The following is a 26,598-nucleotide window of genomic DNA, read 5'->3' on the forward strand; positions in this document are numbered from 1 at the left end:
ACCATAACCGTGGAGATGACAGCGTCAGCCACCCTAGAAACAGACCAGGCTCCCTGACAACGGGCTTCCTGCCGTCCAGGTGGTCCCCACCAGGAGAGGAGAGATCTCAGGCTCCTTCACATCAGTGTCTCTCAGAGATTTCAACAGGAAAAAAAGCAGCCCGAAGCGGTGCCATTGAAGCTGTCATTCTCTGCTCACTCGTGGGCCACATGTGTTATTTGCTGCTCTGGTAGCATTTCTGCAAATTACACATCACTCTCCCACCAAAGCTGCACCTTTGACCTGGCTGTGCAGGTAATTTCCAGGCCTCACTTAGCGGGCCAGTGGGCTGTGGAGGAAAGCAGGAATGGAATACACCTTGGACAGCAGGCCCAAGAGGAGGAAAAATGTGGGGAAAAGAGCTCCGAACAGCCCAGCTGAGCTTGGAGAGACGGCTCCTCTGCCTCACTTCAGAGTAAGGGACAGAGGATGGGCTTCCAGGGACTTTTCACCAAGCATCGTCGAACAGTTGCTTGCACACTTCTCACGACGGGGAGCTCACCACTCACTGGAGGCACGGCATTTCATCTCTGAGTTTCTCAGACAGTGTAAAGTGCTAATTTGACACAGATGGGATCTGTCACCCTATAACCTCAATCTGACCCGTGGGTGACAGACAGGGTGACCAGCTTATCCCCATTTACCCAGGACTTGGCTAGCTTTAGCTCTGTAAGTCCCACAGCCAAGGCGTCCACTAAGGAAGGCCAGCTTGTGGTTTTCTTGCCACCCTGGAGGCGCAAAAACCAGAGGTTCTACACCCTGATGAGCCTCTCCATCCCAAGCAAATCTGGACAGTTGCCGCGTTACATAGAAAAAGCCTCTGTCCACTTTCATGCTCCACTGGATCACCTTCTGGAGGCTCAAAGGCAGTCACGGTGCCCCCGGGCACTGTGGGAGATCGGGGTGACCACCCAGGGATGACAGTGGCTGGTCCGGTCTCTAGAAGGAGCAGGATGGAGGAGGGACCTGGCTCAGTCCTTGGCTCAGGCCACCTGTACTGCTTCTCAGCTGGGTGGCCGCGGCCTCTCTGGGTTACAGGAAGATTGCTGTCTCACGACTCATGGATGTGGAGAGGTTTCAAGGAGATCAGGTCTGGGAAACTCCAAGACCACGACTGCCCCTGGCCGGCCCATCACTCGGTGGGTCGCTGCAGGGAAGGAGGGCTTCTTGAGAAGCTGGTGGGTTAAGGCCGACGGGTGCACTAACACGCTCCCAGTGAGAAGTGGCTGGGGTTACAAGCGGCTTCCAAGCCTGGCTCTGCCACTCCCTGACCATGTGACCTTGGGCCAGTCGATTCACCTCTCGTGGTCTCGGTGTTTTCATCTATAAAGTAGAAAGAGTAAGACCCAAACTTCACAAGGTAGTTGGGAGGATTTGGGGCGAAGACACACGTAAGGCCTTAGCACAATGCCTGGGGAGCTCGCGGGCACAGTCTTATCTCCGCTGCGGTCGTCACTGCCGTGTGTCATTTGCTGCACTGACGCTGTTCACCCGCTGCCTAGATGGCCGCGACAGTCCCGTCTTGCGTTTTCTGGCTTTGAAATGAGTGATTTGGAGGAAATTGGATCTCTGGCGGATTAAGCATGTCCCTAGTTTCTTGCCAGGCTGCCCAGAAGTGGTGGGGGAGAGGGGACTTCCGCAGCCTTTTCCAGCCTCGCCCACTGAACAAAAGAGGCATTGTAATTCAGGGCTGCGCAAGGTCTGAAAATCCTTTAGAATTTCTTCATCTGGCCTTTAGAAATGCATTAAAACTGCTCTGATGACAGGGATATGTGAAAGGAAATGGATCGGGGGCCTAGCGTCTGTCTACCTCACGTCCTGATGGGAACTGCTGTCCTCCCCACAAGACTAGGGAGCCTCCGGCCAGGTCTTCCTGCCCCCGTGGGCCCTGCAATCCCTTCTCCATCAGCAGCCACAGGGATCTTTAAAACAGGTAAATCAAGTCATAGAATTCCCCTGCTTAAGACCCTGCGACGTCTCTCCTTTGCAGCCAGAATACGATTCAGCCTCCTGCGACCAACCAGCCTTTGAGCCCTCGTGTGGTCTGGCTGCAGGTGGGTCTCTCAGCTGAGCCCACAGCTCTCCGCCTTGCTAACTCCACCTCTGCCCCATCAGCCGCCTGGCTCTTCTCTCCCAGCACGAGCTCATCCCATCTCGGGGCCTCTACAGTGGCTCTGACGTCTTCCTCCTGGAAAACGCTTTTCCAGGCTGGTGCTTTACCACTTGGGGTTTGCGTGTGGGGGTGTTTTGTTTTGTTCTTCATTGTTTTTGGAGTACAGCTGACTTGCAATGCCATGTGAGTTTCAGGTGATCGCAAAGCGAATCGCTTGTACATATATCCACCCTTTGTAGAGCCTTTTCCCACACAGGCCATGACAGAGTACTCCGTAGAGTTCCCTGCGCTTTACCGCCCTCATTGCTTACTCACTCAGTTTTGTGTATGACTCTGTGACTCCAGGGACTGTAGCCCACCAGGCTCCTCCGTCCGTGGGATTTCCCAGGCAAGAATGCTGGAGTGAATTGCCATTCCCTTCTCCAGGGGGTCTTTCCGACCCAGCCATTAAACCCACGTCTCCCACATTGGCAGGCGGATTCTTTACCATCTGAGCCACCAGGGAAGCCCGTGCTCTGCAGTGGCTGCTTGTTGGTTATCTATTTTATATGGAGCGGTGTGTATACAGCCATCCCAACCTTTCAATGTCTCCCTCCCTGCCTCTTATACCCTGATAACCATGAACTTGTCTCCCACATCTGTGACTCCGTTTCTGTTTTGCAAATAAGTTCATTTGTAGCATATTTTTAGATTCCACACATAATCGGTACCATATGATATCAACATATCATATGACATCGACATTTGTCTTTCTCTGGCTTACTTCACTCACTATGAAAATCTCTGGGCTCGTCTTCATCTGAGTTTTAGAGAAGGCTCCTCTGGCCTTTTATTGAATCCCCAGACCCCTCTCTAGCCGCTCACACTCTGGTTTGTTTGCTTCATGGCAATGATCACTTGAAATTGTCTCTCTCTTTTGACTTTCTATTTATTTGCAATCCCTCTTGGTACAATGTACGCTCCCTGAGAGCGGGGCCCACGTCTGTCATAAAGGTGATTGGCACGGAGTAGTAACTATTGGCAGCATCATCGTTTCATTTTTGCCATAACCCTGGGAAGGTGGCGGTGGCACCTGGACTTTGTAAATGAGAGTCTGAGGCTCACGGAGCCAGTGAAGGGCCTCAGTCGCTCAGTGGTCCCACGGGACTGGATCCAGGATCGTCTGACCCCAAAGCTCACTGTTCTCTTTTTTCCTTCTTGTAATCACCCTGCCAGTGAAATCCTCACTCTCTAGGGACAAAAAAATAACAAAACACAGATCTATAATGAAAAGCAAATGGAATTTTTTTTTCCTGTTGTAATAACACCAAACGTTCGTTCAAAGCCAGGTAAAGATTTTTTTTTTTAATATACTGGGTGATTTTTATTGAACAGTTTCCTTGTAATAGGAAACCAACACCAACCTCTTCCATTTTGTCTCCCTCAGAGGAAATAAGCCAGCCACTCCTCCCCCGCTGACCCAGCAGAGAGTGACTCCAGCTGCCCGTGGCATCCTTCCGGGCCCGGTCAGGAAGCCGGGGCTGAGTCCTCACTCCTGGGCATGGTTGAAATGGGCCTGGCCTGGGAGTTTGCATATAGCTCTTCTCGTTCGTCTGCTGCTGTGTGTCTTGGGGCAAGTCGCCCAACCTCTCTGTTAAAAACACCTACCAGGCCCATTTCAAAGACGATGGCGGGCTCAAGTGGAAAAAAAAAAAGAATTGTCAGCATAAGGCCTTGCAGTTGTGAGCTGTTCGCTGGCATCTGTGTATCTTGTCACTGCTCTGGGGATACACAGTGTTGAACAAACGGTCCCAGCCCTGCCCTTCTGTAGCTTGTAACCTGGGACTCCCGCCTGGGTGCGTACCACGGAGCTCCATGAAGGCTGTCATCGTGCTGTCTTCCTCACACTATAGCCCCAATGCTCAGCGCAAACCTTGCCTTTTAGTTAAGGCTCAATAAACAAACATGCACAGGTGTGCTGTGGGGCAGGGCAAAAGAGGAGCAGCTAGGAAAAGCTTTTGAGCTGAATAATCAAGAGGAAGCCAGAGAGACTTCCCTGGTGGTCCAGTGGCTAAGACTCCACGATTCTATTGCAGAGGGTGCAGGTTTGATCAGGGAACTGAGTCCGCATGCCACGCAGTGCTGCCAAAAATAGAATGAGCCAGAGTCAGACAGGCAGACAGGATAGGAGGGACTTATATTCCAGACCAGCAGTTGGCTACTTATGGTCCAAAGGCCATATCTAGCTCACCGTCTTGTTTTTACAAATAAAGTTTTATTGGAACACGGCCATGTCCATTAATTTGTTAACAGATTACCTCTGACCGCTTTTACAGTCTAACAGCAGGGCTCCGCTATAACAGCTGAGGCCGTAGCGCCTGCAGATTCTAAAATATTTACTACCAGGGAAAGTTTGCTGAGTCTTGATTAAGACGCATGAATCAGGGCTTCCCTGGCGTCTTGGTGGTAAAGAATCTGCGTGCCAGTGCAGGAGACACAGGTTCCATCCCTGGACCGGGAAGATCCCACCTGCCACAGGACAACTAAGCCCAAGGGCCACAATGACCGAGCCGACACCCTAGAGCCTGTGCTCTGCAACAAAAGAAGGCACCGCCACGAGAAGGCCACGCACCGCACCGAGAGTCCAGGCCCCGCTTGCTGCAACTCGAGGAAAGCCCGCACAGCAGTGAAGATCTGACACCACCAAAAATAGATCAACAAACTAAAAAGTGTTAAAGAGCACAAAGGAATCCGACCCAGAGAACCCCTGCTTGCTTGGAAAGAGGATTGGCTACGTAGTTTGTTTGGCCCAGTGCAAAATGAAAATATAGGGTCCTTCCTTTGCAAATGATTACAGATTCCAAGATGGCAACAGCAGAGCATTAAACCAAGTGTGAGATCTTCTCAGAACAGAGCTCCATGCCACCGCGTGGACGGCAGACCACAGACGCCTCTCTCATGCTCTTTCTTGGAGGACGGTCCTGGGAGCAGAGTTATGCAGAGAAATTATGGCCCAGGGCTCCATGCTGGGGCTCAGGGTCTCCAAGCCCCAGGTTTCCCAGGAGCTCCTGCTCCACAGGGCATGAAGGTAAAGGACTGGCTTCCTCTCTCAGTTCGTCTGCACCCCCATTTCATGGAGCCTGGCAGTGATGAAGAGGCAGAGATGGGCTCGGCTCGCCCTCCCCTGCCAGGTGCCTCCTGGTGATCAGACATGAAGCAGCGGTGGGGAGAAACATGACGGCTTAATGGGAGCCTCTCTGATACTGGTTCCCACACACGCGTCTGAACGGTCTGATGGGGTAGTGGGGGGGTGGGGTATGGGACCTCGCTTTACGCAGCTATGGGATAGCCAGACAAAGAACAGGATCTAGTGGAAACTTGCTGAGCTGGGTAGCCACTCAAGTTCAGCTCCCTGGAGAACACTCCATGGGACGTCTTAGTCCACACCCCCCAGACCCACTCTCAGCTTCTCCATCCGCTGTGCCTGAAGGCCAACCCAGACCGCTAGCACCGATGGGTGTTCTTGCCCACTGGTTAATGGGAGGCACCTGCAGGAGATGGGGGCGGGCTGGCAGGTGGACGTGAGGACAAGGTCTTCATCCCCCAGCTCTTCCCTCCTGTGTCCCTCTACCTAAACTCTTGTTGGGTAGCCTTTCCCCTCATCTGCCACTCTCTTAGGAGCAAGTAAAACCCCCACTCCTTTGCCCCTTTCCCTCTGCTATTAAATAGCCAGCAGCTCTCGCTGGCCCCTGGCCCAGGTGCCAGGCATGCCTCACTGGGATCCCTCTGCTCATATCTTTGTAAATAACCCTGAAGCTTCCTCATTTATGCTCTTCACGTGTTTCCTGCCAGACCCCACCTGATACAACCTCTTGCCCTGCATGCCCAAATGTGACTCCAACCCGAAGCTCTCACAATGCGATGGAGGTGGCCCTGGCGGGTGGAGGCTGGCATGGTGTCCTCCTTGACAACAGGAGGAGCACACTGCCATGGTTATTGCTGCCTACAGATCACACCAAAATGCAGCATCTTAAAGCAACGGCTATGTTATCGTATCACACAACTGTGTGGGTCTGGAATTCAAGCGTGGCTTGGTTGGGCAATTCCAGTGCTTTAAATGGCATCAGCAGGGGTTACTGGTGTCGTGTTTGGTTTGGCGGTTGGTCTAGTCTGCAGGAGTCAAGGCAGCTTTACTCTCGTGTAGGCAAGGCTGGGCTTGTAGGTCCCTCTCCCCGCGATGCGGTCTATCACCATGGCCAAAGACAGGAAGTGGGTGCCTCCAGCCTGCTAAGGTTTGGACATGGAAACTGGTACACTTTTAGACATTGCACTAATCAAAGCAGTCACAGAATGTGCCCGGCTCAGAGGGAGAGAGCACAGATCCCCCGTCTCTCAACGAGGGAATGTCAAAGAGTGTGGCCCCATCCTTGATCCTCTACATGACAGTCATCTTTCCAACAACTGGTATCACCTTCTCTGTTTGCTTAACGCTGGGCTCACAGAACCATTGTCTGGGGCCAAATTCACCCTGAAGATTGCTCTAGCTTGCTATACACCGGGGGTTTTGTTTTTTAATTAAATGACTTTGGACCTCCATAACCTCATCTCGTCACTGGGCACACCACTTTTCCCTGGCTGCCAGACGCTCAAACTCAGGCTTCCGCCTGAATCCTGGGGCCTATAACTCTGTGCTCCTAGATTAGCAGGCTCAGGGGACAAGTTTATTCTGATGGGCTCATGCCCTGGGACACAGATACACCCAGATAAGCTGGGCTCTTCTATAACTCAGCTCTCCCAGCCTTATTTCTAGGAGGGAATGCTGGTTCAACAGACACTGAGACCTTATCTGTTAAGACTCCTGGGATGAAGCCAGCGTGGTGTTGGAAAGAGCGCTGCCCGGGGGGAACAGGAGCCGGTGTTCCTGTCTCTGCGCTGCCGGTGTGACCTTGAGGAGATCACCTCGCCCCCGCCCCCCCGGGTTGCTGCTTCAGCATCTTGCAGGACAAAGGAGAGGGCACGGCATCGCCCCGAGTTTGCAGCCCAGCTCTGCCGCTTATCTTGGACAGGTCACTCCATCACTCTGGCCTCAGTTGCCTCCTCTGAAAACTGGGGACACAAAGAGCATCCCACGGAGCTGTTGTGAGGATAAAACACGACCTGCGGGGCGCCTGTTTCCTAGCAGGCACTCCGGACATGCTTGCCTGCCTGGAGCCATCAGAGCCCAAGGTCTGAGCTGGGATCACACACCTCTGTGTCTAGCGCAACGTCTGACATGTAGTAGGCACTCAGAAAACACTTGTTGATATGAACTGACTCTTGGCAAACAAAGCAGTAGCAAGAGAAACAGAAACACTCACCCATTAAAAAACCCGTGTATCAGCGTGTTCTTGGCAGCCGTATGCATAGTAGAGCCCAATCAGAAACTACCCAGGTGTCTATTAACAAAAGAACAATTGAACAAAGCAGTCTCGTCTTCCGATAAAATGCTACTCAGTGATGAAAAGGGATTGCCTGTAGGCACATCGAACAACATGGGTGGATCCCAAAAATATGATGCTGGGAGAAAAAAGCCTTCTCTAAGAACTACCTGCTGTGTGATTGCTCTTATAAGACATTCTAGTTACGTGTTAGTCACTCAGTTGGGTCCGACTCTTTGTGACCCCACCAGCCTCCTCCGTCCGTGGGATTCTCCAGGCAAGGATACTGGAGTGGGTTACCATTGCCTTCTCTAGGACATCTTCCCAACCCAGGGATCCAACCTGGGTCTCCTGCACTGCAGACAGATTCTTTACCATCTGAACCACCAGGGAAGCCCTATATGACATTCTAGAACAGTCAAAAAATGATGTGAGGAAAATCAAAATAATTGTTGCCTCTGGGGGCAAGAATTGGCTAAACAGGAGCAGAGGAATTTTCTGGAGTGATGGTGGCGTCCTACATCGTGAAAGAGGTTTGGGTTACACAGGTGGGTGCATTTGCCAAAACCCATTGAGTAATGCCATCTGGGTTTGTGCATTTCACTGTATGTAAATTTTACCAAAAGAGAATTGGGAATAAGTGTACCTCTAGTGATATGCAGGCTGCAAAAGCAAAATGTGGAGGTATCAGAAAGCACCAGGTAAAACTCAGATGGATGGGTGGGTAAAGGGAGAGAAATACACGGTAAAGCAAGCTTGGTTAAGTTCACTGTAGATGTTGGGCAGTAGGAATACTGATGTTTGCTTTAAAATTCTTTGCGCTTTTCTGTATGTTTGAAAATGTTCAAGCCAAATGATAGGGAATAAAATATGATGCCATAGGACCAGGTCAGGGCAGTGGCGGGGGGCGACGAGGGCAAGGCCACGCAGCCTTGACAGACATTAAAACTGGTGTTCAGGAAAGTGGAAGTCGGCTGTGAAGACACAGTAGAAAAAGGATTGAATTCCCCGAGCTGAGTCTGGACGGTGGGCACGTCAGCAAACCCGATGACCTCTCTGTGACTCTGTGTCCCCATCTGCAAAATGCAGACAGCTCTGCCCACAGGGGTGTTGCCGGGTGTAAACGAGAAGCCAGAAGCAATGAACAAACAGGGCTTCACAAGGAGCTGGCAGGAAGCAGCCTGATTCTCTCCAAGCAAGCCTGACCCCACCTCCTTATTGGGATCTCAGCCTAAATATGAAGTTAAGCTCCAAACACAGGTTTCCTCTGGCTGCCTAATTTGCTGTGCCACCACCTTCTTCTGGAGGAGGAAATGGCAACCCACTCCATTTCCTTGTCCTTGCCTGGAGAATCCCACAGACAGAGCAGTCCAATGGGGTGCAGTCCAATGGGGTACAGCCCATGGGATTGCCCAGAGTCAGACACGCGTGAGCACAGACAGCAGCAACCGCCTCCTCTGTCCAGCAGTTTTCCTTGTCTGTCGGACACTTGCCCCCGTCTGGTGCGTTTTTTCCATCTTCCTTACCTTGGTTTCTTATCTGTCTCCTCCCACTAGCATCAGTCTCCAGGAGAAGAGGGAGTTGGACTTGTTCATGACTTCACCTTAAACGGTCTCTGGCGCGTAGTAGGGACGCAGTGATTCTTTGTTTAAGTAAGGAAGGAGTGAGCAGGGTTGGGTAGGCTTTAGTCTCACCCCTCAGATCGCGGAATTCTGCTACCCAGAGTTTGCCCGTTGCTAATACCACCTCCATGAAATAGCAGGAAGTGAGTTTAGAGATGGCCATCTCTGCCCCATTTAACAGATGAGGAAACTGAGGTTCAGGGAGAGAAGGCAAACATCCCAGCATCCGCTGTCACTTAGTGGCTGAGCAGAGAGGGGGCTCTCGCCCTTGCTGTTTCTCTCCAGCAGGCTTCTGGGTCTGACCAGGGCGGCCGCAGACAGACCAACAGACAGACAGGCTCCGCCGAGCCAGGCCACCAGGGATGCTGTGTGTGCTGGTGCACCCCGCCCCCTGGGTGGCAGGCGGGCGGGCTGGCGCAGGCGGCTGATGGGTCGTGTCCGCTGGTCCGCCAGGGCCCAGCCACGCCGACACAGGCCAGTCACCCGCAGCGCCTGCCGGGTGTGGACGGCCAGCAGCCTGGCATGGGAGGTCCCTGCCCACACCGGCAGCCCCTTCCGACCGCGCCAGCACTGTCCCCATGGTGACCCTTGCTGGTCGCGCGCTATCCACACAGATGTGCTCGCTGGCCGGCAGCTCGGGGGCGGCTTGGGGGCCGGGCGCTGAGTGGGGCGCTGCGGGACGCTGGCAGGATGTCGTCCAGAGGGGACTGCACGCAGATACACGGATCCCGGGTCAAAGGTGGGACAGCCGTGCCTCCACCCCCACCCCCTGCCCGAGCAGCTCGTGGGATCCCAAATCAGCCGCAGCCCTGAAAAGGGGGCTGGAAAAACGATCTTCCCTCTGTTCCAGAGGCCTCTCCCCAGCCCAGACCCACCTGGCCCAGCTGGGCTGCCCACACATAGTCAGGAGGACTGTTCTGACCCTGGTGAAGCTGTCACTCCCCTGCTTGAAGTCTCAGGGGCTCCCCACCTTCCTGCAACAAAATTATGGCCATAATAGTATCTACTAAAGAATATTTACCACGCTAAGCATTTTACAACGAAGGGAGAAGGAGAAGGGGCGGCAGAGGATGAGACGGTTCGACACCGTCACTGACCCAAGGGACATGAGTTTGAGGGAGCTCTGGGAGGCAGCGAAGGCCTCTGGGAAAACGGAAACGTTCAGACCTTGCTCCCACCTGGCCAGGGCATGCTGCTGTGCACAGATGTGCGAGTCCCTAGCATCTATCCAGACCCGTCCTGGCCCCACCGTTTTTTGCCTGCCGGCCCCCGCAGCGAGGGGTTTTAGGGTGACGTAGGAGACAGTAAGGGAGGACTCGGCGCCCCGTGTCTGGTGGGGTTTGGGGCCTTTGGTGCTTGGGTCCTGACTGTGGTTTTTGCATTTGACTGGTTGAGCCGGGGGTGGGTGATGGCAAAGAGACAGCGTTGGCGGGATGGTGTTTCCTAGATTGGCATTTCTCACGCACGTGCTCCCCTCACACCCACCCCAGCTGACGTTCCCTGTCCCCGGCCTGGAGCAGGGAACAGGGAGTGTAAACCGGGCTTCCGTCATGGGTGAGGCGGCATTCGTGCACGCAGAGGGGCACACACACTGTGAGCCCACAACCCGACACGCAATCCTGAGCGTGCACACACAGTCTTGCTGACACACCCCCGAGCCCTCACGCTCGCCCCCAGGCATCTAGAACCACACGAGACAGTCTCACCAGTGCCGTGCTTTACACACACGTGTGCATCCTTCCACGCAACCCAGAAGCATGTAGATCCATCCACTCGCCCTTGCTGGCACACGTCCGTCCCCACAGCCCCGAATACAGGCTTTCTCACTTGCACTGGTGCTCACTCACAGGAGCTGGCCTCCAGCAGCCCTGGGCACCCCTTGCGCCCACACCTGTTGCACACACACCTCCTCACACTTGCATAGGCTCCTGTCCACGTGCGTGAGGCCCACAGAGCCAGCTGCCCCCCCCCGCCTGCCATTGTCAGCTGCCTCCGGCCCGGGCCCGCCCCGCACCTCATCCCCGAGCTGCTGTCTGCCTTCGCACGGTAACCAGATGAGACAAGGCAATTTATGACACCAGCTGTCTCTGTCAAAACCGGATCTCCCACACGTACGAGGGGAAGCCAATTACCCCGAGCCCAGCCCTGCCAGAAGCCAGGGCTTGCAGGGAGATAGAGTGGGGGTGGGACCCGGCCACCCGGAGGGGCGTGGTGGGCGGCACCTGCTTTCCCTGGGAATCCGGCACCCTCCTCCCCCAGGCCCCGGGGGAGCCTGTCCTCTCCTCTCTGTGGCTGCCCCCTGCCCCCGCTCCCAGGGCAATGCAAGAGCAGACTCAGGGCAGAGAGCAGGTGGGCAGGGAGTGTAGAGGAAGAGTGGTCCAGGGTCACCATGGCAACAGGGAAGGCAGGAACCCTGTGGCCCTCCCGCTACACAGCGAGCCGCAGGGAGGCCGCGTCGCTGTCCCCTCTTGCTCTCCACTTCTGCTCTCCCTGCTCCTCTCTGAGCAGGTGCCCGCACCCAGCTCACATTTCCCTCCGCCTAGAATCCCCACTCCCTTCCTTGTCCCATCCCAACCCTTCACCCAACTCTACCACTAGCTGGGCCACTTCCTCTCTGGACCTCAGACTCGGACCCAGGTTCAAGTCCTCACTCCTCCACTGACAGCCTGGGCAGCCTGGACGAGCAGCAGCCCTTCACTGCCTTTAGTTTCTGCATCTGTACAAGAGATTTTGTTTCTATAGAAATATTGACCGAGAGCCCCCTCTGTCAGCGACTGTGCTCTGGGCGGGGGAGATACAACGCTGAGCGAAATGAAGTCTCAGCCCTCCTGGGCTTCAGATTTTGCTGGAGGAGCTGGAAGGCACCCACTGCAGACAGTTAAGTGAGATGATCCTTCACCGGCTCATAAGCTGCGTCCGCAGCAGCTGTCCCAGAATCAAGCATAGCTCTCGAAAAGAACTCAGTCAGTAAGCGAATGCCTGAACGCACAGCCGGCTTGGCCCCAGTGCTGAGGCTGACTTGATCTCAGCCTTTCTCCAGCAGTGTCTGATCTGGCGTTACCTTTGCGGTCCTCAGAGGGCACTTTCTCCGCATAATTTCTGAGTGGTTGGATGGAGACATGTCTAAGTAGACTTCAGAACACTCCTGTTGCTGACTCATTGATTCACTCCACAAATGTACGTTAAGGGCAGACCATGTGCCAAAACCCATGCTAGGCACTCGAGGTTGAGTGGGGTGGAGAGGAGACTTCCAGGTGCCAATTGCATGGCAGAAGTTTCTAGATGTGCTCTTCACGTTTTACAAGATGCTTTCACATATAGGCATTTCACAGGTTCTTTTTAAGGCATTTTTAACAACTCAGTCGTTTGGTCATGTACAACTCTTTCTAAACCCATGGACTGTAGCCTGCCAGGCTCCTCTGTCCATACAATTATCCAGGCAAGAATACTGTAGTGGGTTGCCATTCCCTTCTCCAGGGGATCTTCCCGACCCAGGGATCAAACCCAGGTCTCCTGCATCTCAGGCAGATGCTTTACCGGCTGAGCCACCAGGGAAGCCTGGGTCTGATGAACTTCTTACAGATAAGGAAATTGAGGCTCCAAGACTATTCGTGACTTGCTTGAGAGCCCAGAGCCAGCAGTGACAGCCCCCACGGGCGAGCTGAGCCTCCTCATGCTTGGCCCAGAGTTCTGGCCACCATTCATCACTTTCAGCGTCCCTCTCCCTCAACGACAAGCCTCTAGGGCAGCCGTGGCTCCTGCCCGTTCTAACAGCCTGGGAGCCGCCTGGAACCTGCTGGTGCTGGGATTTGAACCTGAGCCGGCCTGACTCCCGAGCCCAGACGCCATCGCTCTTCCGTGTCTAAGCAGTTCATTAAAGCCCTCCTTGCAAACGCTCCCTCTCACTGCCCAGCCACAGAGACCTCAGCTGCACCATTTCCAGGAGAGCAAATTCCTTCCCGGCTGGAGAGGAGTTGGGATAATGTAGGCAGGCGATTTAAACAGCTGCGGTAAAATACACCAGTGGTTTTCACTCTCCGCCACCATTACACTTTCCAGCCGCGGCGGGATTGGCCCTTAAGTGGGATATCAAGTTTATTACAGCTATTTCCAACCTGTAATTGGTTTTGCGGAACACAAAGAGGAGGAGGTTCGGGGTAGGGGGAGGCGATTCCCCCAACTCCTCTTTCTTTTTTCTTTTCTGGATGATGGCACCCAGGGACATTGGGAGGAGGCTAGAGTTGGAGACTTATTTGTTTTTCAAATGGAAAACCCCCGTCAGCCCCGCAGGCTCTCTCGCTGCTGGCTGGATTCAGTCCGTTTGCCACACTTTGGTGGCTGCACTTGGAAAATCAGCTCAGCCCGGCTGAAGCCAGATGTACTGGTCGGGGGGCAGTAGGGGTCCTGAGGCGGGGTCAGGCAGCCTTGGGACCCGGGGGCGGCTGCGGAACCTCGGCTGAGTGGGCAGGGCATGTGGAGGTGCGGCCTCCGGGGCCAGCTGTTTCAGAATCAGAGCATCTGGGCATTCAGAGTAGAAACGGCCCTCAGAGCTCACCCTGCCCCACGTCTCTTCACTGAGCATTTCGGGAAACTGAGGCCTGGAAAGAGGAGAGATGCAGAGCGATTTAGAACCCAGGTCTCCGTTCGCTGTAGCTGATCATTCAGGGAACCAATACTAGCCGGGGTTCTTGGTCTTTCCAGATCAATAGAAATTGACTACAGGACAGACAAGAGACTCAGGCAAGGCTCCCCTGGGCCCCTGCTGCATCGGGAGGGAGAGAGAGCAAGTCACAGGGGGAGGGAGTGCTGGCGAGAACGGATCCCTCAGGTGGGCTGAGGGCAGGGGTGTGTCCAGAGGGCTGGCTTAGGTGCCCCCCCGTGGCTTGAGTGCACGGGGGCATGGGGAGTTCCCTGCCTTCGCTCCCGGCACCTGATCTTTGCTCCCAGTTCTTTAGAAGTGGCAGTTGGTTTGGGGGGTTTTTTTGGTCTTTTGTATCATTTGGTCCAGAATTTGCTCCCGCTGCAGCATCCACGCAGTCATGTCTAGTCCCACAGACTTTCTTAGTATTTTTGAGAAGTTTGTCCAGGTGGAAGCATGGCAGCAAAGGGTCCCGGGTCCCAGCCTGTCTCAGGATGGCCCCCGAGAGACAGTGCGTCAGGGGCACGCGGGTTCTCTCTGGGGCATCACCACATGGATGGTCCCGCCACCTTCCCCGTGGGGCCTGGTCCTACCAGGAAGCCCCATCCGACCCAGGCGTGGCCGCAGCAGGCTGTCCTGAGGCCAGTCTGTGCTGTCAAGCAGCAGGGGTGGCTTCTCGGTTCCTCGTGGGGTCCCCAGGGCCTGGCACGTGGTGCGGATTCAACTCGGTTCAGTTGCTCAGTCGTGTCTGACTCTCTGCGACCCCATGGACTGTAGCACGCCAGGCCTCCCAGTCCATCACCAACTCCCGGAGCTCACTCAAACTCATGTCCATTGAGTCAGTGACGCGATCCAATCATCTCACCCTCTGTCGTCCCCTTTTCTTCCCGCCTTCAATCTTTCCCAGCATCAGCTCATTCGTGTAGCAGATACTTACTAAGTACCATGTGCCCAGCTCTGGGGGGCAGAGCGTGAACAGGGTAGATAGAGACCCTGCCCTCACAGAGTATATGTTCTAGAAGTAGCTCACATTCAAAGCCTGTTTATTGACTCAGTGAAAATCTGTTCAATGAATGGCTGAACACACAAGCCCGTCTCCCTCTGGAGGAAGGAAACCCCACACGTCTTCAACTCTCCAACAGCACCTTGTATACCCCTGCCAGCCTTGCCATCCTCTGTCCTGACTTCCTGGCCCCACCTGCCCTGGGCTCTGGGAGACTGTCTTGGAGTCTCTGCGACCAGCCTGCCACCCCGGTCCTTGCTCGGAGCCTCCTCAAGCTCTCTCTCTGGGCTGATGCAATCATACAAGTTCAGCAAGTTTCCGGGCCTCTGTGCTCTCTCCCTGCAAGCATGAACCCCTGCTTTCCATCCTCGGTGCCCACGTTGGCTTCCGGCTCCTTCCACCTGTCCCCCTCCCCAGGGCTGGACCCTTTCTTTCATTGACTGATTTTCTGCATCCTCTGGCTTTTCAGCAAGCGATATTCTGCTCTTTAGCCCTGAAGAGGGAAAAGGGACACAGAAAAAGCGGTGACTAAGAAAAGTGTTAGTGTTCATAACAGTTGGTATCTCCACTGACCACACACCAGGCGATCTGTCCCAGCCTTGTCTCGTTTAATCTTTCCAAGAAGATAAGTCGGGTTATCCCCATTTTACAGATGCGGGAACTGAGACTTAGGTGCTATAGCTTGATCAAAAGTACCAAGTAGTAACGGAAAACCAAGGATTCGACTGGTGTGGAGGAAGTCAGTCTAGCTTCTTGCTCAAGCCTCCCATAGGAGGGACAAGCAGCCTGAGACTAGGTGCTCCCAGAAGAGGGCCCACCTCCTCCAGGAAGACTCCCGCGATTGCCCCTTCCTCCAAAGGAAGCCTCAGCTCCTCCGTGGGCCTCAGATGACACTTGTCTAATGCTTGTTGCTACAGCCGTGGTCTCCCTGGCTCTGGCCTCTCACTTGGCCGTGGGCTGTGCTATCTCTCATGATACACAGAGTCTGAGAGTGAATTTCGAGTCCGTTACTTTCCTTTACCCTCCCTGAGGCTGAGGAAGAGGTGGTGGCAGGGAGCTGGGACAGCAGATCCCTTGGGTAGAAGGAGTGAGTGCTTGTCTCAGGCTGCCAGTGTAACCACAGCGGCCAGACACAGCCCCAGAGAAAAAGATGTAAATAGAAGGAAAAGAAAGCTAGGTGCGTCCTTGAAACTCCCCGTCCCACAGCCTGAAACAGCGATTTACGACTCAAATAATTCTTCGGTGTTTTATCTGGGGTGTGTGGGTACATGTGAGTGTATGTGGGGTGTGGGTGTATTTTCCCAGCAATAAAAACCTCAGTCCCGGAGAATAAATTTGAGGAGACAGTTTTACTGACAGATTTTTTTTTACCCTCCTTTGTATAATAAAAAAAAAAATGGAGTGAAATTTGAGATTGGGACGACAGGGCTGCCACATTTTAGGAGGAGATAAAAAAAGCAGCGCCTGAAGGAAGGTGAGGATGCAAGTCAAATGGGCAGGATGCCTTCCACTTTCATGGCTATAGCAGAAAGTTTCTCACACCTCCGCTGGCTTCTGGCATTTTCCCTCCTAACGAGGCAGCCGCTGAGGGTAAAGAGAAGGGCAGGGAGGCGTTTAGTTCATTCACAGCCCTTGGCAGCCTAGCGGGTGGCGTGTGAACCCTGATCTGGGAGCCAGCACTCCGCCAAGAGCTCGGTGTGGGACCTCGGCTGCATCACCTTGCCTCTCCAAGCCTCAGTTTCCTCATCTGCAAAATGGGGAGGTTATGGTCCATTCTGCTATATGAAAAGGGAGGGACTTCAAGCAGATTTCCCAACCTTGGATCAGATAATTCTTTGTGGGTGGTGGGGGGAGGTTGTCCTGTGCCTTGTAGGAGGGTTACAGCTTCCCTGCCCCTGAGTTGTGACAACCAAGCCTGGCTCCTGACATCGCCAGATGTCCCCGCGAGGAGGCAGTAAAATCGTCTCCCAGTTCAGGGCTCTGGTTTAAAGGCACTTTGCTCCTCTCCCTCCACCGTCTTGATTCCCCGTTTGGGAAGCTGGTGAGAGGCGAGGGGAGAGACCAGGGATGGGACAGCCTGGCTCCTGATGGCCCTGCGTGCTGCCTGCCAGTCGCTCAGCCCTGTCTGACTCCTCGAGACCCCATGCACCGCAGCCCGCCAGGGTCCTCTGTCCATGGGATTCTCCAGGCAGGAAGACTGGAGTGGGTTGCCGTGCCCTCCTCCAGGGGATCTTCCCGACCCAGGGACCGAACCTACGTCTCTATGTCTCCTGCATCGGCGGGCGGGGTCTTTACCACTAGCGCCACCGGGGAAGCCCTGCACCGCAAGCGCCGTCAAAAAAGCGTGAAGCCCCCGGGGAGGAAGCAAGTGAAGTGTATGCGCTGCGGATGAGCCTGCAGGAGACACAGAGGTGTGAGCTCGGAGAAGCCTTGGAGTGGCAAGTCACTGCTGACCCCTCTCGGGGTCCCGGAGCTTGCGAAGGTGTTGCCGTCACTCTGAACCCCGCCAGCCAGGGCTCCCTGGAGACCCCAACACTGCTAAAGGACTCCTACTCTCACAAACTTGCAGTTTCAGGAGGGTGATCCATACTGGCATTGCCTGTGCCTGGCACACAGCTGGCACTTGATAAATGCTGGCTGGATTGAAATGAATCTCTGTTCTCTGAAGTGTTAGCTGCTCAGTCATGTCTGATTCTTTGCAACCCCATGGGCTGTAGCCCACCAAGCTCCTCTGTCCATGGTGGTTCTCCAGGCAAGAATACTGGAGTGGGTTGCCACGCCCTCCCCCAGGGGATCTTCCCCACTCAGGGATCGAACCAGGTCTCCTGCATTACAGGCAGATTCTTTACTGTCTGAGCTACAGGGAAGCCCCCAAACCAGCAGCAAAACCACCTTGGCCAGACAGATGTGGTCCAAGTCAGCTGGGATCCAGACGTGCCCAGGGTGGCCCAGCTGTGCTGAGGCCGGTCCTCCCAGGGAGGCGGAGGACCCAGTGCTGCCTTGGCTAGGCTGGGCAGGCAACTTTCAGCATCTCCCGCATCCCTGAAGCCCCTTGGAGAAACCCCATCCCTGGCCGCCACCCTCCCAGCCCCCTCTCCTGCCTCCAGCACACAGAGCCGCAGGGAGTTAATTCCACTTCTCCAGGACCAGGCATGAGGCCTCCCCGTTGCAGGCTGTTAGCACGGAGCCCAGCTGAGTGGTGAGAGGCTGCAAGCTCCCGGCCTATAATAGAGTTGCTGAGACAAGCGGAAAACTGCAGCCGGGTAAACAGATAAATAATTGAAACAGTGACAACACGTACCTTGCTGCTTTGTGGAGTAACACTTTCATTAGCGGGGAGCAGCCCGGCCCTGGGGGTGCGGGCAGGTGGGCAGTGGGATCAGGGCACGCTGGGGTCCAGCTTTTAATCAGCTGTGAGCAGCTGGGCACCGAGCAGCCTCTGTCTTCCAGCGGGAGCTTTATTGCCACCTCCCGGGAGCCCCTGCCTTCTGCGGCCTCCGTGTCCCTGTGTGAAATGGGGACCTGGTGCCCTCCCTCCTCGCCTGTGCCGAGGGCAGCTGGAGGCAGGCAAGCCCCCCACCGTGTCGTCTTCTCTGCATCCCCCGTGTCAGTCGACTGGGTTCCTCCCAGGCTCCCCCGGGTTCCTTGGTCTCCAGACAAGTCCCTTCAATCAGAAGGAGCTTGTAAACAGAACCTGAAGCTCTGTGCCTCCTCGGCCCTCAGGAGAGCTGAGTTCTTTTGCCTACCAGGCCCTCCCTAACGAAGTCCTCATTTCACTGACTTCACTTACTCTCCGCCCCAGGTACTCTGAATAGGCTCCTTTCACTGAGCACGCGAAGTTCTTTCCCACCCCAGGGCCTTTGCTGCTGCTGCCCTTTCTGGCTCGAGAGCCCTCCCTGCGGGTACCAGGCTGACTCCTACTCTTGCTTCAGAAGACAACTGAGACTTTGCTTCCTTCAGGAAGCCCTCCAGGGTTACTCTGTCTGCAGGCTGGGTGCTGCCCCGCCTCTGGACTCCCTTGCTATTCTGGCCCTCCCCCTTGTAGAATTTATCAGAAATTGTTGCCGCTTAGCATTTTGAAATCATATGAGATCTCAGCCCAGGGGGACTGCTCCCCGATCCCAGTTCCTCTCCTCTCTTCCTGTTCAGCCTGTTCCACCTTTTCCTCTCTCTTTGGGCAAGGATGGCTTTGGGCCAAACACATTTACGGTCTCTGCCCCAGGCGGGGCAGCGCCCCAAGCTTTGGTCATCATCTTGGCAAGGCCAATCGGTGGGATCACCGAAGTGGCCTCACCTGGTGCCCTGGGACGAGCCCGAGAGAAGGGTGGCCCTGCTCCTGCTGAACTGTCGGGCCTCAGGGAGGGCCTTGAGTTCAGAGCCTCAGCCTGTACATCGTCAAGTGGGGACGGAAGACCCGGGAGGGTAAGAGCGACGCTCACGACACCTGCCCCAGAGAGTCCTCCCGGGCTGCCTGCCTCTCCGCAGCGTCTCGGGAGCCCAGCCTCCGCCTCAGGAAAGGCGGTGCTGGCTGAGCGCTCACCCCGGCTCCTCTGTGCTGCGTTGCAGGTGACGGACGGCGGCACCATCAAGCAGAAGATCTTCACCTTCGACGCCATGTTCTCCACCAACTTCTCCCACATGGAGAGCTACCGCCGGCGCGAGGACTTGGTGTACCAGTCCACGGTCAGGTGAGGCCGCGGCCGCGGGGCGGGGGGCGCCTCGCCAGCCTTCTCACGCCCACCCGCAGCGCCCGCGGGTCGGGAGCGGTGTCTCGGGAGGACCCTCCATGGGCTTGGAAGGCAGAGCTGGGGCTCGCTGCAGGAGAGGGGCCCCTTCCCGAGGGGTCATCCCCTGGACGACGGTGAAGGGCAGGGGTCAGGGGGCCGCTCGGCCGCAGGGAGTGGACCCTGCACGTTGGCCTCCCGGGCACTCCTCCAACAGTCCCGCAAGGTGGGGTTTTCCAAACCCCGTTTCCAGGTGAAGACCCTGAGGTCCAGAGAGGGTGAGCAAATAACCAAAGGCCACACAGCCAGGAATGCCAGAGACAGGAGGTGAACCGGCTGCGCCGGGTTCAGACGCCCGTGGAGCACGTTCTGTGGTTTCCCACGGGCTTCAAACTTGGGAGGGAAACAGACCCTGAACAACCAGACCCGAGGTCCAAAGCAGCACCAGGATGGGGAAGGAAGAGCCCTTGCGGGTGGAGATACTTAGTATTTCTGCACCTGCCCCCTTTGCTAGAAGAGTCTAAGGTAGCGGATCCCAGTCCAGGCCCTGCCGCGTTCCCATCTCTCCCTAAAAAGCCCCATTCCTATTTTGGCGCTCTGATACTTTATATTTGCTGGGTCCCGCTCCCTTTGATTACCTGGTAAACTCCTCGTCCGCCTTCAGAACCCAAGCGAGCAGGTCCTCGGGTGTGACACCTCCTTTAGACAGTCCCTCACCCCAGCAGAGCTGACCTTCCCCAAAGTCAACGGCCGCGGCTCCTCCAGTACACCCCCCACCGCCAGAGGGGGTCTCACTGCGTTAGTGAAGAGACGCTTCGGCACTGGGCGTGCACAGTTTTACACACACAAGTGTGCATGCTTTCTCACACTGCATAGCCAAATGCTTTGCCTGGTTGCTGTTCGGTCACTTAAGTTGTGTCCAACTCTTGGCAACCCCATGGACGGCAGCACGCCAGGCTTCCCTGTCCTTCGCTGTCTCCCAGGGCTCACTCAGAGTCATGTCCGTTGAGTCGGCTCTGCCTGGTGGCCAGGCAGGAAGTGGCAGTCTGCTCCCAAGCTAGAGGACAGCCTGCCCTGTCAGGCCTGGCAGGAGATGCTGCCTGCGGACTCGCATGCTGCAAGCTGACTTGCTCTATGCTTCGTGCGGAACCTACCACATCCCTGCTTAGTGTCTTATTCCTGACCCACCAGGAGGATAAGGCCCCACTCTCCTTACCCAGGTTTTTCAGAAGGAAAAAGAGGTCTCCCCACCACCTTGTATCCTCAGCTCTCAACACGAGGCTCGACACACAGCAGGTGTACAATAAAATTTGCAAATTGAGCGGACAACCCTAGTACCCTCCTTGGCCCTTTGGGCCTCAGTTTCCCCACGGGTAAAATTAGAAAATGGGACAAGAAGATTGCCAAGGGCAGAGCCAGTCTGCAGAGAGAATCTGGCCTGTGGGCCTTCCATGCCCGCTTAGGTAAGAGCCGAAGGTGGGTGTGCTCCCCTGGAGGACCCTTCTGGGTGCTTCCTTTGGGATTCGCGTCAGGAGCTCAGACTGAGCATTTATTGGGTGAATCTGGTGAGAATGTGGACTCCAGAAAGATGTACAAGCCGCCACACAGACGCCTTCATCTATCTATTTATGATTTCTCCTGCACCCACCTCCAAAAAGAATTTGGGTTATCTCTGAGCACACCCAAGACAAGCAGGCTGGGCTTCCCAGGTGGCGCTCGTGGTAAAGAACCCACCTGTCGATGCAGGAGATGTAAGAGACATGGGTTCAATCCCTGGATTGGGAAGGGATCCTAAAGCATGGCAACACTCTCCAGTATTCTTTCCTGGAGAATTCCTTGGACAGAGGAGCCCAGTGGGGTACAGTCCATGGGGTTGTAAAGAGTCGGACACGACTGAAGCAACTTGGCACACATACACGCAAGACAAGCAGGTTACCATCAGAACGCAAAGAAAAAGGTGAAAACTCATTTTGGAGAAGAAAACATTCTGGGCGGCACAAGTGATCACACCAGTGAACGTCTGGATCACCCCAGGCTTCCCAGAAAGCGTCCCCACCCGCCCCACCCCGCCTGGTGCCCACGGCCTCTGAAAACAACAGCCCCTGCATCCCGTCACTGTCAGCCCCCCACCCACTCCTGACTTCCCTCGTGGCTCAGCAGCAAGAGCCCACCTGCCAATGAAGCCGGTGCTGGAGACACCTGTTTGATCCCTGGGTTAGGAAGATCCTCTGGAGGAGGAAATGGCAACCCACTCCAGTATTCTTATCTGGGAAATTCCATAGACAGAGGAACCTGGCGGGCTACCCTCCACGGGGTCACAGAGCTGGACACAACTGAGCACACACACACACACACACCTGCTCCTGGAAGTGTGGGTTCCAGAGTAACTCCCTGCCTCTGGTTTCTGAGCCAGGAAGGAAACTCAGGGACTGTCCGAACATCCCGGATGCCCTCCATCTCACGCATCCAGATTGCAGCCCTGGCGTCCAAAGGCCTGGTTCAAACCCCAGCTCAGCTACTCCCTGCTGAGTTACCTTTGACCACAAGGACCTTGACCTCTCTCGGCCTTGGTGTCCTCACCTGTTAAAAGGGCTTAATATGGTTGGTGTTGACTTAAAAAGCACGCGCAGTGTGCGAGCTGCAAGTTAAGTCTTACTCGGGGCACCATGAGGGCTGCAGCTCTGGGAGACTGCGCCAAAGAGGAGGGGGAGGTGACTCTGGTGGAGGCGGTGTTCGTGCAATCAAGCACTTATCTCACTGAAGGTTTTCTGCTCGTCACGAGGGGCTGACGTCACCGTGAAGGGATTTAGTGCTTTTCCAGATATGAGGAGGTGCAAGGATTGGACTCATGAAATCAGTTCCTGAAAATATCTAACTATTTAAAGATCTGTTCCACATCCTGGAACACGTGTGTGCTGTGTGTGTGTGAGCGTGCATGAACGTGCAAGCGCTCAGTTGCATCCGACTCCTTGCGACCCCGTGGACTGTATCCCACCAGGCTCCTCCGTCCACAGGATTCTCCAGGCAAGAAAGCTAGAGTGGGTCGCCACTTCCTCCTCCAGCGGATCTTTCCAACGCAGGGATGGAACGCGCACCTCTGCGTCTCCTGCTCTGGCAGGCGGGTTCTTTACCACTGTGCCCTCTGGAGCACAAAGTGTCTCATTCCTGCTGTTCACCCTGAACTTCCCTGAAGGCGTGTCGAAGGTCAACAGCTGCAGCTGCACAGGATTCCATCCCCACAGAGGCAGATGCCAAGTGCCCTTGGCAAGCGCCAAGTTGGCACTGACATTGCCTTAAACAGTCATCGTGGGGTTTTGGTGAGACTCAAGTCTGATGGCCTGAGTTCTAAACCCGGCTCCTCCAGCCCTTGCTGAAGTGTAATCTCTCGGGGTGGTAACTCTGTGCCCAAGTTTCCTGATCTCTGAAAGGGGACAACAGGAAGAAGCTCCCAGCAGCCCCGCGAGGCTCTCACGAGTTAGTAATCCCTGTAAGTGCAGCCCCAGCCCCAGAGCCGTGCATGTCTGCTGTTAGTGCCTAGAAAAAAGCCTCTGCCTCACCATTAAAAAAAAAAAAAAAGCTGCCACCTTTTTCTTAATCTCATAAAGCTCCTTATGCACACTCTTTCCCTTAATCATCACTAACGACACCTTGACCACAGCAGGTATTGTTCTCATTATTATTTTCTATGGTCCTGAGTTTACAGATGAGGTTGAAATTCAGTTCGGGACTCACCCAAGGGTCCCCCACTGGAACAACATCAACTTGCTCAGGCCCCAACCCGTGTCATCCTAGCCCTCCACCGTGCAGCCTTCCCTGTTTTACAAATGAGGAAACAGAGGCCCGGAGGGGAGGAGACTTGTCCAGGGTCACAGACACAGCGCAGTCGTGGCCGGAGCTCACTTCTTCCCCAGGCTTCTCCCAGGACCTCAGGCACCAGGGGGGTCTCCCAGGCCGAGAGCAGCAGAGCAGGGGGCCACAGGGACGGGAAGGAAGGGGCAGACCCTCTCGGGTCTGATCTGATTGTGGCCTCGAGGCCACAGAGCAGCTGTGCTGGGAACCTGCTCCTCAACCTGCAGGGCTCATTCAGGCTGGCGAGGGGCAGGGGCTCCGCATTCACATATAAATGAAGATATTTGCAAATTAATGCATCTCATCTAGAGAGAGTCCCAGCTGCACAGCTGTCTGGGCAGCTTCCTCTCCAGCAGGGACAGCGGGGTCAGAGGAGGCTGAGAAGATGAACCAGAGTTGGCAGAGAGCAGTTCCTGGGCGGCCAAGGGAGCCCTAGGGACTCCCAGAGCTTCTCTTGCCACCGGTGGGGGGCCCCGAGGGGTGGGCGTTGGGTGGGGTGCCAGGGCTTCTGTCCCAGGTGGGGGTGCAGGTATAGGACCCCAGTTCATGATCTTTTGGGCAGGTCACCACCTTTCCCAGGACCACCCCCCCACCGTAAGATTCCATGTATCACATGCCTTTCTAGTTCAGAGCCTCAGAGCCCAGAACTTCCAGCTTGGAACTGACAGCAATTTACCCCTTCAAAGAAAAAAAAGAAAGAAAGTGAAGTCACTCAGTCGTGTCCGACTCTTTGTGACCCCATGGACTGTAGCCTATCAGCCTTCTCCATCCATGGGATTCTCCAGGCAGGAATACTGGAGTGGGTTGCCATTTCCTTCTCCAGGAGATCTTCCCAACGCAGGGATTGAACCTGGGTCTCCCGCATTGTAGGCAGACACATAACCATCTGAGCCACCAGGGAAGTCCAAGGGATATTTAATTGAGCACTTCTAAGAGATGGCGTGATGCAAGATGCTGGGGATCCAGCGAGGAACGAGAAAGACTGGCCTTTACACTCATGGGGAAGACCGAGCGGAAACAAAAGAAGCAAGACGACTATAAACGTATCGTGACAAGCTCTACAAAGTCATGAGTCCAGTGACAATCCTGTGGTGGGGGAGCTGCTTGCAGGGTCAGGAGGAGTAAGGTGCTGGGGTGCCAGGCAGAGCCTCTCAGGATGGGCGCCCTGGGCTGAGACCTGTGGGCTGGGCAGGAGACGTCGGCGGTGGGACGAGACGGGTGTGCAGACATTGGAGCCCAAGTGCCGGGGCGTCTGGGGACAGCCTGGCCAATGACCGGTGGGCGGTGTTGGAAGCAGCACCACACTCTTGCACCTCAGGTGCAGCTATTCCGACGCATCTTCCCCACTGTCCACGCATTCCCCAGCTGGACCGAGGCTCAGCTTCCCCCTGGAATAAGCTCCAAGAGGCATCCGTGTCACCTCCCTTCCCCCTCCATCCCCACTCTAGGTCCAGGCTCCCAAATAAGCCACCGGCTCCCAGTCAATTCTTTGATTCCAATTCTGCCTCTCAGGGGCCGCTAAGTGGGGACAGAGGATGTTGGCGACAGTCCCACCTGCTGGCCTCCCGCACGTCCATCCATCCTCCCCACCCGTCCTCCCAGGCCTGGCCTCAGGCCCCGTTCACCTGTTCCATCAGCCGGGCACAGGCGGACAGATCGGTGGCTTCCCCTACCGACGGGGAGATTGTGTGGGCAAAGCACGTTAACCCCTGCAGTGTGTGGCCATCCCCAGATGGCAGTCATGACCTCCTTGGAGGTCCCGGTGAAGCACAGCAAGCCTTCCCCGCCCCTGCTCCCCGCTCCACAGGTCGCCCCCTCCATTTCCCGAAACCCTCTGCAGTCCCTGTCCCATGCCATCAGCCCAGGGTGTCTCCAAGAACACTGAGCAGGCTTCACCAGCCCTCTTTTGTCCATGAGGGAAATCTAGACTCAAGGGGTCAAGAGTGTGCCCTTCCCATGCCTGGCCCACCTCCCTTTGCCAAGGCCCTACTCATCCTTCAGTTTCAGCTGAAATGCTGCTTCCTCCAGGAAGCCCTTCCTGACTGCTCAGGCTGGGGCAGCTCCCCAGTGTCTTTCCACCCTCAGCCCACCCCCCCACCTCCCTGCCCTGACACTGGGTATTCAGAGTGCCTCCCGCACTTGACTGGAAGTCCCATGAGGACAGGGATTGGGGGTGATGTTTTCACTGCTGTCTCTCCAGCCCCCAGCCCAGCATCCCCTGAACAATTTGTAGCTAATTGCGGAGTGGATGAGTTAGCGGTGGAAGGCAGGGTGGACGTCTTCCACTAATGCTCTCCCTGCTGTGGAATAAACGTAGGAAGATGGAATTCAGGCTTCCGCACCTTTCCCCAACATGGGCATCATTTACTTATCACAAAGGAATCGAGCGACTGCTGCATGTCAGGGATGGTGCTGGGGATAAGATGGTGAACGAGACATAATCAGATCTGCTCTGGTGAGCCTTGCAATACAGGGGGTAAGAAGAGACAGATGGTAAAAATGTGTTTGAAAGAATAAGGAAAATTATCCACAGTTGGTGATGACTGCATGAAGGCAATAAGGGAAGGTGATGGAGAGGATGAGAGTCAGGGAATACGTGAGGGGGAGCGTGATACAGGGTCTCTCATGGGAGACGACACCTGAGCCGGGATCTGTAGGGTAAAAGGGAGCCAGACAGGTGGGGTGGAGGTCGGGAGGGCATCTCAGGTCAAGCCTGAGCAAGTGCAAAGGTCCTGAGGCGAGAAAGAGCTTGGCGAGCTGCCAGAGGACCAGCGTGGCCAGAGTTTAGGAGCACGGAGACACATCGGCCTTTCTTCTCTGCGTCCTGGAAGCCAGGGGAGGTTAGGGCCCCATGTGGTGTGTGTCGTGTGACGCTCACCCTGGTTGCCAGGCGGAGGGTGAGTTGGAGGTCCCAGGAGAGGAAGACAGTGCAGTCACTTCTTAAGTCTCAGGACTGAAATTCCAAATCTGAGCTAAGTTAGGAGAGGGAGCGGGACCCCTGCCTCTGGCTGGCCGGGGCCAGGAGGCAGAGGTGGGGCTGGGAGTCAGCCTTCTCCCTGGGGTCTGATGTCCATTCTCCATGAACACTTTACGGTGTGCCGGTCCCAGAGCCGCCCCCCAGCCCGGCAAAGCCGCAGGAGGTTGAGAACAGCTGGGAAGGTGGAGCAGAGCCAGGGGGCTTGGCGCTGAATGTGAGAGCACAGCTACACCTCC

The 26,598-nt window shown here is 55.5% G+C and overlaps 1 protein-coding gene across 2 annotated transcripts in view; it reads left to right on the forward strand.

Annotated features, from left to right (window-relative positions):
- The window catches only part of IGSF21 (immunoglobin superfamily member 21), a 278,219-nt gene that overhangs the window by 169,323 nt on the left and 82,298 nt on the right, over window positions 1–26,598 (forward strand). For both annotated transcript variants that reach the window (XM_086364713.1, XM_086364702.1), the window contains exon 3: window positions 19,379–19,500. In XM_086364713.1, the coding sequence (XP_086220839.1) occupies window positions 19,379–19,500 (122 nt within the window). The remainder of the gene's footprint in view (window positions 1–19,378; window positions 19,501–26,598) is intronic.

Source organism: Bos grunniens, chromosome 2, assembly GCF_055505025.1.
Source record: "Bos grunniens cultivar Pamir isolate PY7600 chromosome 2, Bosgru_T2T1.0, whole genome shotgun sequence".
NCBI lineage: Eukaryota > Metazoa > Chordata > Mammalia > Artiodactyla > Bovidae > Bos > Bos grunniens.